This window comes from Fringilla coelebs, assembly GCF_963513975.1.
Source record: "Fringilla coelebs genome assembly, chromosome: 1".
Classification (NCBI taxonomy): Eukaryota; Metazoa; Chordata; class Aves; order Passeriformes; family Fringillidae; genus Fringilla; species Fringilla coelebs.
Genome location: NC_140028.1, coordinates 133,098,707 through 133,112,957, shown reverse-complemented (window position 1 = coordinate 133,112,957; position 14,251 = coordinate 133,098,707). Strand labels below are relative to the sequence as shown.

The window sequence follows — 14,251 nt, the reverse complement described above, 5'->3', positions numbered from 1 at the left end:
TTTTGGCTTTTGAGGAATCCATGCATTTTAGAAGTCATCTATGGTCATTCATAATAGTTCATATGAAAAGTTTTTTAATCTGGTAAGATAAACTCATATCAAATACCAACCTCATTGCTTGGTTTAGTAATGGCATCTCCTCCTTAGTGTTAATGGTGACCAGATCCCCTCCTATTTGTCTGCAAAAATCTCGAGCTTCAAACCATGATTTCTTTCTAATTTTTGATCTGCAAAAACACTAAGGAGAAATTAATTTAAAACATAGTATATACATGTTACAATAATAAAAGAATTATAGTCTTGCTTAAATATAAATGAGGTTTTCATATGAGCCAAGTAAAAGTTCATTAGAGAAATAGCAGTTCACACTCTGTTCCTAGAATTTTTACACTACGGTTGGCTACCTACTTAGCATAGTGGAAAAAAAAAAAAGAAAGAAATTCCTAGAAGGGAAGAGGGAATACAGCTCCCCAGCTCCCCAACTCCATTTAATTTGTTTTAACTGAAGAAGTGCACAAGCCAACTTCCTTATGAAGGGAAAGAAGAGTAGCTGTGGCTGAGAGGCAAAATGGTCTGGGAGGAGTCTGAAGATTCAGGCAAAAGAACAACGTCATGGTAATTTACAACTCTCACTTTACATTTGCACTATGGTATCTAACTGGTTTAAGAGACAATAAGCACAGACTTGACCAAAGTTAAAATTATGATTTGGGATAAAGGAGCCCAAATAAATAGCATTGCAGATGAATTTGAAAGAAATTAAAAAAAAAAAAAAAAGAGAAGGACTCATTAATTCAATAAAGTGATAAAAAATATTACCAGCTTATGCTTAGCACATTTCAACTTTGCATGATCCCAAATCACTGTTTGCACATAACACTCATTTCTTGTTCAAAGTCCTTTCTTATGCCTGCTCAGATACAGCTGACTGTACTTCAAACAGAGCTTTGAGAGTTTCTGTAGCTTTGCATCAGAAACTCTCAAGTAAGTGTCCTTCATAAACGCTGGTTTAATTAACCTTTCACATGACTTTTTATCCTTTTTTTTTTTTTTTTTGTGGGGTAATGTGCTGATTTTAGCAAGCTCCAGCATTAGGCATTGTGCTGCTGGAGGCTACACTTCACTGTTTCTCTGTTTGTTCCCTGAACTGCCCCATGTCTCAGGGAAACACATCTTTGCACAACAGACATAAAGAGCAGTGCCGACAAACCAGCTTTGCTGCCCCTGCTGCTTAATACAGAATTTTGACATTTTCCTTTTAATAATTTTAATATGGAGTTGTTTCCTGTTTTTTCTTTTCTTTTCCTTTTTTTTTCTTTGTCTTTCTGGGGCCTCGATATTTATGTTCCTCTTCTTCCATTTCCTGCTCTGGTTCCTTCAACCCCTGAAGCACCAACTTCCTCATTTTCTTTCCTGTGCCCTTCTCCCCTCCCTTCCCTTCTCCCCTTCAACCTTATCTTTCTTCCTTAGTTTCTCCCCTCTCATGGATATTTTTCTTAGAAGAATTTTGGGGGTTTGGTTTTTTGCTCTATTCCAATCTCAGATAGTGCAAAATGAAAATGTCAGTTCCTTTTTTTTTTTCTTGTTTATTTTTTTCCCCACCCAAGCTGATTCTTTTTACTATTCAGGCACTTACTTTAAAACAGGAACTTCTATGGTTGTTTGATACCCAGCCTTCAGGGCATGTGGGGACCGGGGCAGTAGTTGGAACAGGTGGAATTGTTGCACCCTTTGCCCACTGCTTGCAAATATATTTTTGCTTTGTCTCACAGTCAAGAACATCCCATAATCCAGCTGCAGTCCCTGTTTTCATGGCTACACATCCTGGATTATTTCCTTTACAAGAAAAAAAACCAAACATGCTGGATATTTTCTAAAGTGTGAATTATTTAATTCTGTCAAAATCTTTGAGCAGCAGCCATTCACTTTTTGCCATGCAATAACATTTGAAAAGAAAATTTGTATTTTATGTGGTTTTCATACAGGCAGAGTAGCATTTTCCATTTGAAGAGGTCATGACCAACACAGAATTCTACTATTCTTTTTTTTTTTTTCCATTTTGAATGTCCTGCATAATTAATTCTTTGGGTAGAAAATAGATTGAGAGTTTTTACAGTGAAATTTTGTGTTGTCAAGTGAGAATCTCATTTCTATTTATGTTAGGCCTGTTTTACATGAGATAACATTACCTTGGTCCCGAGTGGTTTTTACAGCAGCCCCACTGGTGCATACAGAGGGCAGGGATGCAAACCTAGACAGCTTCAGGGTGACACTTATCCCATGAGGTTTGCTGTAATTTTAGATTGTTCTCTCAGGGAGACAGAGCTGCCTACATCACACAAGATGCAGTCAAATGCACAAAATGGGTTTATTCAATGGCTTATTTGTGCTCTTTCTTAATATCCTAAGTATTTTTAACATTTTATGTGGGGATTTTTGTTTTGTTTTTTTTTTAAATTTCTGTTAGGCACAGACCTGATGTCTTAATGGACCTGTTTACCATGGTGCCATGAGCTGAAAGGAAATTCAGCTATAAATCCATCATTTTATGGCAATTCAATACATGTGTTTGCTCCTAAGAACATCCTTTGCCTGCATCTAAGTTCACCCACTGTTTTACTGATCATGCTCAGTCACTTATTCTCCTGATACTGTCCTGAGTTTTCTCACAGGCACATCTTTGCTATCAGAAATAATTTGCTCTCATCAGCAAATCTTGTCACTTCACTATTGCACCTTTTCCATAGGGTTTGCAAATATATTGAACAGCATGCTTTGGCATGGCTTTGGCACAGATCATTATGGGGTTCTGTTGGTGAACACACTTCTCTAGTAAAAAAATAGCCCCCATCAAAAAAATCCACCTTCCAGTCAGTGCCTTTTTATCAATACTTTTATTAATGTAAGAACTCCTCATGCTCTGTTCATCTGACAGCAGAAACTTCCTGGCAAGCTTTCTTCTTATGGCATTTGCTAAGATTTTATTAGACTTTGTCTTTCATAATTTTTTACTGTTCTTATTTTATATTTTATAACCTCACTGAAGGTTTTCAAGAAAGTCTTCAGACAAATAATCATTAAGGGGAACAAAGAATATCCCACAAAAAGCAGGTTTCCTCATGGCATCATGAAATCTTGCTTTCTGTGCTTCTGCACAGTATGAACCCACTAATGTGGTTTTCTTAGTATCACGCATAAAAATAATAATGGCAGTGATTTTTGATAATTTGAATTTGGAATTCTAACTTAAAATCCATATTCCATTTGCTATGTTTCAACCTCCTCTCCCAGGCTAACTTTTTCACTAGAGGGGCAAGTGTGGAATAGTCTTAGGACCTGTTTGTAACTCCTTTTATCTCCCTGTGAAGATGGGCCAAAAGTTAATCTTATGGTAAATACATCAGATGTCCTAATATAAAAGTGCAGTTTAAAATCTTCCCTTTAAAATTTGAATATGGGATCTGAAAAACTGCAAGTACTTGTAAAATTTACCAAAAGTTTAAAAAATAAAATTCAGAGGACATTACCCACACAAGCTAAATAGGGACCACTTTTTCAGAGAGCACCCACCACCCCTCATCACAGCACCTACCAGGCATTCCTGCATCCCAGTGTGTGAAGGAGACAGCTTCACCATTGGCCCAGCTGAAAGTGCCTTGATCCTGCACGTCAGAGAGGCCAAGCCAGAAATACTCCTCAGGCCTCAGCCCAACAAGGCTAGTCAGATAGGCTTGTTCATATCTGTAAAAGACACCATCAAGATGGAAAACAAAGGTGTTTATCCAAATCCTGTCAGTCTAATGTGATGATGGAATTTTTTCTTATTCCTTGACTCAGCTGGGGGAGAAGACCCAACACAGGATTCAGATTCCATATGAACAACAAAAAAAGCAAGAATTTTTTGTTATTCAACTAGAGACCTCATCTGTTACTTAGCCATTTTGCTGCTTGGTGTTGTGTTAGCTTTTCTAGGAATATTTCATAAGATACAATCTTTAGATATTTAAAAGCAAGGAAAAAGTCAATATCATACCTACTTTCAACTGTGGCTAAGTAACCTTCTTCTCCTTCACAAGTGGTGTTTGCTTCTGAAAATGTTGCTGGAACATGTCCAATAAAATAGCAGTAGGTACCATATCTTCTCCAGCCCTGTAACATGGTTTTAGGATTTTCATACAAATTTTAAATAATTGGGGTATCATGTATTAAGTGAAATATGACATTTAAAAAATAATGAAGCTCAATGATCATGGTTATGAATGAGAAACTTTTTGCAGTGAAATTACAGATTTCTCCTAAGTGGTTTCTGTAAATGGTTTTTTTAAAATTTAAGAGTAACTGAAAGAGAGGAAGAAACTTCATAATAAATAAAACAAAAAAACCCTTCCATGTAAATAATACAAATAATTCAGATAATTCTAATGGATTCTCAATGTACCCATTTCATCTGAGAAACTGATGTTCTGTTCTCACACACTTACTTTTTTGCAACCTGCAAGGCTGCTTTCTTTTTCTCCAGCTGTTTGTGATGTAGCTTTTCTTTTACAAATGTAGCCAGCCTTCTTCTCACAGACATGATCTGCCCAATAGCCATTCTGAGTCAGGAAAAAGTTTGAAATAAAAAGAAGATAAAGATGAATAATGTAGAGGAGATAAATAATGTCTTTCTTTATGATGAAAATTACTTGTTTTCTTTCTCCCTTATTTTTAAATTTAGTATTTTTCCTTATCTCATTTTCCTACATGGTATCAAAACCAAATCTGCTCACATTCTGTGAAATAGTAGACTGGGCTATAGCAGTATAGCCTCAGCTGGCAGAGATAAGAAGGGAGGAAGGTGCATGGAGCTGCTCCCTGATCTGTTGTGGTGGGTCCTGCCCAGGCAGTTGTGCTATGGGATGGCAAAGAAGGAGGCAAAGAAAAGCCAACAAGAATCAGAGATCCCCATATGCCATCATTACCGCCAGAGGAAAAGGAGATAATGTTCTCAAAACACCTTCAGAGACCTGTTTTGTAGCCCTAATAATTTCATTTATGACTTTCAGATGTACTTAGAGAGAAAATTTCACCAGTGATGCAGTAATGCTTTTGGGTTTTTTTAAAGGTCACATTCAATGTCATTCTCAATCTCATTCAATTCAATCCCTACATCTCTTTTTTCTGGCCTTAGCCATTTGCTGAAATAACAGAGCGTGCTGTTCTTTTATTAAGTAGTTATTTTTAGTATGGAAATACAATAAGTACTGAGAAACGTCACCTGGCCCTTGATCAGGACACAGTCTTCTGGCCTGTTGTTGGTAGTGGATGGCTCTCCCAGGTGCCATTTTGTGTATGTCACTGGGGTACCATCACTCCACTCAAAATACATTTGAACCTTGCGGTCATTCAGCCCAATCCACAGCTTATCTGTTGGCTCTAAAGATGGAAACAGAGAGCAGACCTCTTTTGGCACTCCACCCTTTTCCCAGCACCAACCATTAGGCTTTGGACATATAATTCCTTCCAGAAATTTATGCAGCACGTTCTATGATAATTTTATACATTAATATTTTCAAATAGATATAAAAATTGACTGTATGCTTTGGAAAATTAGACTGTAAGGAAATTCTTGCACTGGGTGAAAAAAATTTGCTCTTCCTCCTCATAACAGGGGGTGTGAATTCCCAGCCTAACATTGATACACCACAATGGTAGGATAGAAGTCTGAATAGTTACTTTTCTGTTCCATTGCACTGGTCAAATTTTAGAATACTGACTTTATGTTACTTGAAGAGTGAAAGCTTCATGCTTCTTTCAACGAAATGAAAAAACAGACAAATCCCTAACCCCAGCCCCCAGACCTACATCAATCATTTTGGCAATAAATAAAATCAGAGTTTTGACAACATCCAGAATTCAGCGGGAACTATCAATGTCTGGTTTCCCATACAGGCAAAGTCAAGAGACTCCCTGGAAATACTCACTGTACCCCAGCTGAGACACCATAAAGCTGTGCTCCTCAAGGCTTTGGATGCTGGCCAAGTGACTCCCTTCCTTCTGACAAGAGGTCAAAGCTCCTTCCCATCCTTTGCTGTCCCTGAAGATCTTATAGCAGTGATCCACGTAGGGCACCCATCCATCTGGGCAGGTAACAGGCCCAGGGTCACCTAGGAACACATCCCAAGGCTTTACAGCTCCAGCTGCCATGCAAGGGTTGTGACACTGAAAATATTTCCACTTCATCTGTGCAAAAGTTCTAAACTAAGAATTTTCTTTCTAAATTCTCATCATAAGGAAATGATGAACACAAAATGCTGTAGACATAAATGTGATTCTCAAAACCAGGCAATTTTTAGTTTGGAGAAGGAAAGCTTTTTAATACAAGTAATATTAAATGCAAATTCTAAATTTAGTCCAATGTCTGCAACAAATATATTAGTTTTGTAATGTATTAATTAAATGCATTAGTTTTGTGATTCATTAATTTTATTAGCTTCTGTATCACCTAGTACTTCTTTGCCAGATAGGAGAAATCAGACAATCTGCAGCTAACACAGAAGGTTTATGAATTTTTAAAGGATTCAGTATATTGATAGAGTAAAAGCCAACAAGAGAAGTTTATAGCTAGATGAATACATAGGGTCACACCAACAGGGAAATCTTCATACACTTAAAATATCTTTTCTCACTTCAATGTGTTCATCTTCTACTGTCTCGATCTTCCACCACTTCTGCAGTGAACTCTGTACTCTCTTATCTGGATGCTGGTTGACCACAAGTCATGGAGAATGACTTAGAACCACACTAAGTAATGCATGTTTCTTTCTTGGGCTTATATTTATTAATGTCCCACTCCTGAAAAGTATTTTTTGGGTTTTTCTCCCTTTTGAGAGTCAGCAGTCTGGGGACACAAGGGGGAGACCTGGCCCCTGAAACACAGACTGGAGTGACTAGTTGGAAATTCTTTGCTTTTATCTGTTTCAGTCTGTGCGCTGCGGAACTGGAGATCAGACTAGAAAGGTTGCAATCATTGTAAAAAGCAAACCAGAGAAACAAGAAATAGTTCTATTTCTAATAAAATTCTTCTGTTCATCTTTGTCAATGTTTAGCAATTCAGATAACAGCTTCTCCTTTAATTATTAGTATGTATCAACATACCTGAAGGAACCAAAGTAAAGTTCCTTTTCTTACATATATAACCAAGTTTCTGACCACATCCCCAGTTTTGCCATTTAGCTTTTGTTTCAGGATTCAAAACCGCACAGAGCTTTCCAGATTCTGGAGATGGACTTCCTTTGGGAAAATCACAGAGAAATAAATGAGCTTTTCTGAATGAAAAACAGAGCTCTAAGGTATAAAATGCACATGAGGGACCACTGCTGGATGAAGTGATGGAGGTCATGCCTTTCCCATCTTTGGTAAGAGCTAAGATATGTTTCCAGTAGTGGAAATGTCTGTATGAAATGTGTGCAAGTTAGATAAGGGGATGCAAACCTGTAAACTCATACTTTAGTTGCTAGTCAAGAAATGGAAGACTGAATATTTTTGGGACAGGCAGTGTTGCTTTCACAGCTAAAATATTTTTGCAATACGTTGAAGGTTTCTGTCTTATACTGCTATAGAAAAAGAGATTTTTCTAAAGCTAAAGCAAGAAAAGCTAAAATACTTATCTCATGGCATAACTATCTGATAATAAAGCTTACAGCGGTATTTGAGGTATATTCCTTGTCTCTTTGGAAATACAAAATCAAACAAAGTCACATCTACCTGGAGCCCAGTTTAAGTACTGGAAAGGGCTGCCTCCAATCCACTCCCATCCACTGCTCAAGTCCAGTCTGTTGAGTCCAATCCACAGCGCAGAATCTGTACCTTCTGTTAATTCTAAGTTACAAATATAAGAGGAATTATTTTATAAATCTCTTTTGCATTAGCAATGGTCACTAACAATGTCTCTAGGAAGACTTGTATTCCTAAATAGCTAATTGCAAATATCTATGATGCTTGGTAGATACCATGGTACCTAATACATTGAAATATGCCAAAGTTTGAATGCTGTAATAAAGCAAACAAACAAAAACTCCCTGTTTTATTCTGTCAACTAATGCAAAATGAACACAGATTATATCCACAGAATATATCCAAAACAAAATTGCTTCTGCAGAATAGGCAAAATTCTGTACATTTAAGTAGAATTACCGGTAGAGTATAAATATAAACAATAAAAAAAATTGTTAGAAGTTAAATTAATTAATTAAATTAATCCTAAAAACCAACAATAAATATTTCTTCCATATAATTTCTTCATGTATATGTGGATATGTAAGGCTGCAATTTGATATCTGTAAATAACTGATTTTTTCAATTTGCCAAGAGAATGAAAAAAGCAGCTGTCAAAACAGCATTTGAAACAAAGCAAGTCCTTCTTTTGGTATAAAGATTAATCTTTTTTTCTTTTTTTTTTTTTTTTAAAGTTTCCTTTTGATCAAAAGTAAGTCTTTAATTTACTTTTCAGGATTTTTTACCTCCATTTAATAAAAAATACATATAAAATAAGATTTGTAAATATGAAGTCAAACTGTTACACTTGCAGGATGCTGGAATATTTTGAATTCTATGTAAATTTGACAGCAATTTTGATATGAACCTGCAAATTCTAAAATATTTTGTCTTCTTGCCCACACATATTTAGGTCCAAAGGCAATGGCCAAAATCATACTAAATAATCCTTAGCTATTATGATGGCCTGAACAGATCCTGAATGTAACCCAGGGTTTGCTTTACTTCCTTACCTTTAAGGTATGTTTGTTCATGAATGTTTGTGATACTCAGTAATTCTGCATTTTGCTGCTGACAGCTCTTCCTGGCTTGGTGCCATGTGAGAGCTGAGTCGAAATTTATCTGGTAGTGAACATTTGTTGACAGATCTGTAGTCCATGTGCTGTCTATATCTGTGGAAAGATAATAACAGCAGAGGTCAAAGTAACCTGCCAACAAAAAACTGAGTTGTGGGTTCTTGTTCTGTGTAGCTGGTTCTCATCCATCTCCTTAAATTTCACCTGGGCTGCTCTTTCAAGACCACTGAAAATGTTATGAGCAGATGGGGAAGGACAAAATTAAGGCCAGTAAGCTGTCAGGTAAAGCTGGGCTACACTGCCTCCTGTTCCATGAAGAGAGACAAGTCAGGAATTACCACAAGGAAAGTGATTGCACAGGTAAATACATTGTGTGGAGTGTCAATACCTTGCATGGCAGAAGTCCCAGGAGAGAATTTTGAAATATTTACGCAACATCTCCTTCTCTCTCTGGACAGCAGCTCCCACTGAGAGCTGTAAGAACTAGCTATAGTCCTGAATTTAGCACCAAAAAATTTCATAGATTACTCCCATTCTCATTTAAAGAGCCTCTGGATGTGCCTGTCACACAGCAATGGTGCTGAGCAGCACCATGCTCCTCCTCTGATTACTTTTGATTTGTTGAAGATATCAACATGCTCAATCAAGCACAATGCAAAATTTTATCAGGTAATTGATCATTCCCAAAACTCAGTATGAAGATGAATTTTGAAAAAAGAACTGAAAGCTAGGAATACCTTTCAAATGCTCTGAAAATTATTCAATGACCCTATGTCACACCTTCTGGGCTCAGTGTGTGAAGTATCTTTGCAGGAACCTGGAAAGCACAGTTGACTAGGGGGGTGTGCCACACTGAAAATCCACTTTAAATCAAGTGGAGTAAAGGGGCATTCTGATAAAAAAAGACAATGACGGACAGAAGCCGGGAGAAATATAGAAGAAAGATGAGATGTGTCAGGTGGAGATTTCAATATCAGGAATGCAAAGCTCTCCGGGCCATAAAGAGAGATAGAGGGGAAAGTGACCACAGAAATAAAAGAAAGTGATTGAAATTGCAGGGAAATGCCAGGCCGATGTAAATGGGGTGGAAAGGCTGCTTCCTGGACAATAGGAACAGGGCATAAAAACATGGATAAAAGGACACATTCCACTTTAGCAAAAAAAATATGATCACATGAGAATCGTGCAAATTGAAACATTAACTTCAACATCGATCTTCCTACAGTGCTCTTTTTTGTGCCTACATCCATCACAACGGGAGTCCTCAGAGAAGGGTTGTACAGCACACATCCTGGCTGGGAAGCAGTAAGGAGCTCAGAATTATTGCACTGCCCAGCAACACCCCCACAGCAAGTGGGAGCTGAATGCTGATTTACTCTTCAATCCCTCCCTTCACATCGTTGTGCAACACGTCATTTCTTCGCACAGCGAGCGGCAGCCTGCGGCAACGCATCATCTAGTAAACACCATTCTTGTAAGTTATGAGCTGTTATTTTGAAGATAATCATGTTCTGCTGGTGCAGGGTGGCCAAAGACACGCTGAGGGCACCTGGCAGGGAGCAGGAGCCTCACCTGTGGAGGGGCAGAGGCCGTACCGCCGGTCCGTGTCGTAGTCGGCGGTGGTGGCGCACCAGAGGCGGCCGTCGGCGCGGCCCGCGGCCGTGCACTGCGCCCAGCGCCGCCGCCGGAAGGTGAACGGGAACACGCACGGCGCCCCGAAAGCGTTCCGCCGCAGCGTGAAGGTCTCTGAGGAGACAGAATGATAGCGTGAGTGTGAAAAGTAACAAATGAGTGTAAACTAGGGAAAAAGCAAGGTCTGGGGCAGAATTGCATCTCGGAGTGCTTTCCATGGTTCCCGTCTGGACAAATGCCTGGCTCCGTCCATGTTGTCACCCTTCAAAGGTCTCAGTCAAAACGCATTCATTGCACCGGCAATCTTTTGCCTGACTCCAGGGGCCTTAAAGAGTTCTGTTTTGTTCAGTCCAGTGAATATATTTTTATATAATATTTTTGTCAAGCACTGGAATGTGTAAGTTCAAGAAAGTCAATAACATAATGTAAACATATGCCTCTCATCCAGCCCAAGTAACCAATGCAGGCCAAATGTAACAAACAAGCCAGATTTATTAAGATTTAAATGTATTCATGAAAAAAATTGCTTCAGCACTTTTTCAGACTTCACTGCTGACATATGTTTTAGAGCAGTGCTATTCTGATGTAAAGTAATATATCACAGATGAGGCCTATTATTAAATTTCTGACCAAGATTCTTTTGCAATCTTAATAAGGATCCAGAGCTCTACCCTAAGATACTTCTGTTTCAAAAAATGTTGAGATTTATATAAAATGTGCAAGAGCAGGAACTAATATTTATAAGTCTTGATTCCTAGGGAAAAAAGTAAACATATATTAGACTATCTCTCTGGGTTTTTATTCCAGTGACTATTCTAAGTATCTTGTCCAGTGAAGCAGCTTGCCACATGCAAAGCTAAGAGTTCATGGCTCAAATATCCTGTGAGGTGGCTTTTAGAGTATTCATTCTGGATGTGGGAAAGCCATTCAGAACAATCAGGTCTCAACTAATCAAAAAAGGTAATTGCACTGGTGACTGTAATTATTCCATGAGCATCCTTTTTTGATCTACTGAATCAAAAAAGCCATGCTTCCTCTGCTTAAATCAGTACTTTCAGACCTTTCTCAGCGCACCCATATTGTCCCTCATTCATGGGGATGTAAATTTCATATCCCTGTGACTGTATAAGAAACTTATCAGTGTTTATGTGCTCTGTTAATAATGTTAGGACACAGTATGGTGAGCAATAGTGACTTCAGAGAATACTTACACATCGTATAGAATGCTATACATAGTATGAGAGTAAGTATGTATATACACATTCACTAATATTATGTAGTTATAGAATATATAGAGGGTACATGTAATATTTAGAGTACTCAAAATACTAATGTACTGTATAGACTAAAAAAGTGTGTGTATATAACACGTTTGGACATAAATATTACATTAAATTCAATTTTAAGTACCTCAGTGCATGGATTTTCTAAAACTCTGGTTGTCAGCGAAGGAGTAAGAATAGTCAGAGCCAAAGATCCTAAATACTCACTCAATAAACACTCACAAAGTAATTAATGCAAAGGAGGAAATAATCAATTTTTTGTACCTTCATATCCTTGGGAACATAAAGCATCCGTGGCCCCATAGATATTCCATTTATTCTTTGCATTCAGCTCCTTCTTTAACAAAACGTTATCATGCTCTTCATTGCCAGGACTGAAAAATAAATCTTCTCCTTGGATTGCAAGGAGGCTTTCATTTCTGCATTCCCACCACTGGAGCTCACTTTTTGGATTACAGGGATACAGGGTGACCATGGTCTGATCCTTCTTCAATGGCACCCCCAGGCATAGTTTAAGTTTCACACTCATAAGCTGATGATCTGTGATCCACCTGAATTTCTGTGATTCATTGTCTTGATTGCAAGTGGCAGTTCTAACTGACTGTGCAATAGATGCCTCAAGACAGAGCCTGTTGACTTTATTATACAGTAAAAATGTTTTAATGTCTGTAAAACAAAACAACACATAGGAAATAGTTATTATAGAATATATATGTATAGTGGATATGTGATATTATTCTGCTTCCCATTCACGTGAACAAAAAGTCATTGCATTCATGTCAGATAAAAACATTCTATTTTTCAACAAGGTCCAGAGCAACATCAATTCTACTGATTAAAAATAAAGTAGAATATAGAAAATGTATGTCATGGTTATACATCACCATGCTGTGGATCAGGGGTGGGCAGCAGCAGCAGCAGCTGAGCACAGCCTGTTGGATGGTTTTACACCAGTGAATTCCCTCAGCCACACTGCCATTACCATTACCTTGTTCCATCCAACCTACCCTCAGATGCATGGCCTCGTAGACCTCTGACCTCTACAAACTTTTCTCACCCTTCCAGATTGTACAGGTCTCCTAGTGGGCACACAGCCATCTTTGCTGAGCCATTTGCCTCCCCTCCCCCAAATCCACCTTTCCTTTTCATCATATAGATGTGAGTGAACCAGTCTGTTTCTCAGGGGTCACTCTGACTACAAGATCTGCCATCCCCTACTATGAGCCATTGACTATAAAACTAGGAGTGACTTTGGGAAACCAATTGCAGTCTGAGAAAGTCTTAAAGACTGAGGAGTAGCAGCATCTGGCACTTGCCAGTGGGTAAAGGCTGGTGGAAGTTAGAGGCATACCTGCGCCAGAAGCTGGGTCCCCAGCTCTCCAGGCAGTTTACCTGATCATGCCTGAAGTGTTGGCTTCAAGGTAAGGCAGAAGCCGGGGAGCTAATTTCAGTGCAGCAATGAGTTTGCCAGCAGCAGTTGTGAACTGTGCCTATGTTTGCTCTGTTGCCTTGTCTTGTACTTTGTGACCCATCTGGTTGTATTTCCTGCCAAAACTTGTGGGATTCATAACCAGTTTTTTTTCCCTGATACGTCTTGAGCAGTTTATATTTAATAAAAATGTATTTAAGAAGTTCAAGACACTTCCTTAAAAAGCTTGCAAAAAGATTGAAGTCAATGTAATTGGTAATATACAGCACCCTGAAAATAATTCTTCTGGCCTGCAGGGAGACTATGGTGATTAAAAAAATACCATATACTCTGACACAATCTGTGAAAATCCTCAGGAGTTAAAAAGGTGAAAGGATTTAACCTTAAGCATTCAGGTCTGCAGAATACCTACAAGACAAGGGTAGCTAAAGGGATAGCAGTAGTGTTGTACACTCCAATTCCACAAGATTTTTCCTAAACTTAGTCCAATTTTATTTTTAAAAAATCCATCCACTTTATTAGAATGCCAGTGAATTCAATGAGTCTGTTCAAAGCAGTGAATCAAACCTCCTTTGCAGCCATCATCTGTGAGTATCTTAATATCCTACCAAGATTACTGCATTTCACCACTCCTGGAGACTTTCCCTGCCTGATTTTGCAAAGCCTTACCCAGACACCAACAGCTCAAAAATCAGTAGCAAAGAACTAAATAATTTTTTTAAACATCATTTAAACATGTATTTTCTTAGGTCTGATCTTCTGGGGTTATTGAATTGATAGTGCCACTATATATTAATAAAACCATTAAGGAGCGATTCTGTGGTTCCTTTTCTAACCATGTCTTTTTTTTTCTGTGAGTCTGTTCCCCTGCCTCTTGCCTGCCATTAAGATGTTCCCCATCCCCACACCAATAATGTACATATTGCCAGTACCACAGAACCACAATCACCCAGAAAAGCCAGAGGAGTGAAAGCCCTTTCATGACAACATCCACAGGAAGCAAGCAGGAGGCACTTACCCACCAGCTGCAAAGAACTGTGAACAAGAGAGAGAACGAGCAAGAGCCCAGAGAACAT

General features: G+C 38.4%; 1 protein-coding gene across 1 annotated transcript in view; it reads right to left on the bottom strand.

Annotated features, from left to right (window-relative positions):
• LOC311163436 (macrophage mannose receptor 1-like) overlaps positions 1 to 14,251 on the bottom strand; it is a gene marked incomplete at its 5' end in the record, with an annotated part of 32,231 nt that extends 17,980 nt beyond the window's left edge. The window contains 13 exons of the mRNA XM_084222287.1: positions 111 to 238; positions 1,637 to 1,836; positions 3,593 to 3,741; positions 4,034 to 4,149; positions 4,482 to 4,595; positions 5,258 to 5,415; positions 5,964 to 6,146; positions 7,138 to 7,272; positions 7,747 to 7,860; positions 8,769 to 8,927; positions 10,404 to 10,577; positions 12,011 to 12,412; positions 14,194 to 14,251. Coding sequence (XP_084078413.1) covers positions 111 to 238; positions 1,637 to 1,836; positions 3,593 to 3,741; positions 4,034 to 4,149; positions 4,482 to 4,595; positions 5,258 to 5,415; positions 5,964 to 6,146; positions 7,138 to 7,272; positions 7,747 to 7,860; positions 8,769 to 8,927; positions 10,404 to 10,577; positions 12,011 to 12,412; positions 14,194 to 14,251 — 2,090 coding nt within the window. The remainder of the gene's footprint in view (positions 1 to 110; positions 239 to 1,636; positions 1,837 to 3,592; positions 3,742 to 4,033; positions 4,150 to 4,481; positions 4,596 to 5,257; positions 5,416 to 5,963; positions 6,147 to 7,137; positions 7,273 to 7,746; positions 7,861 to 8,768; positions 8,928 to 10,403; positions 10,578 to 12,010; positions 12,413 to 14,193) is intronic.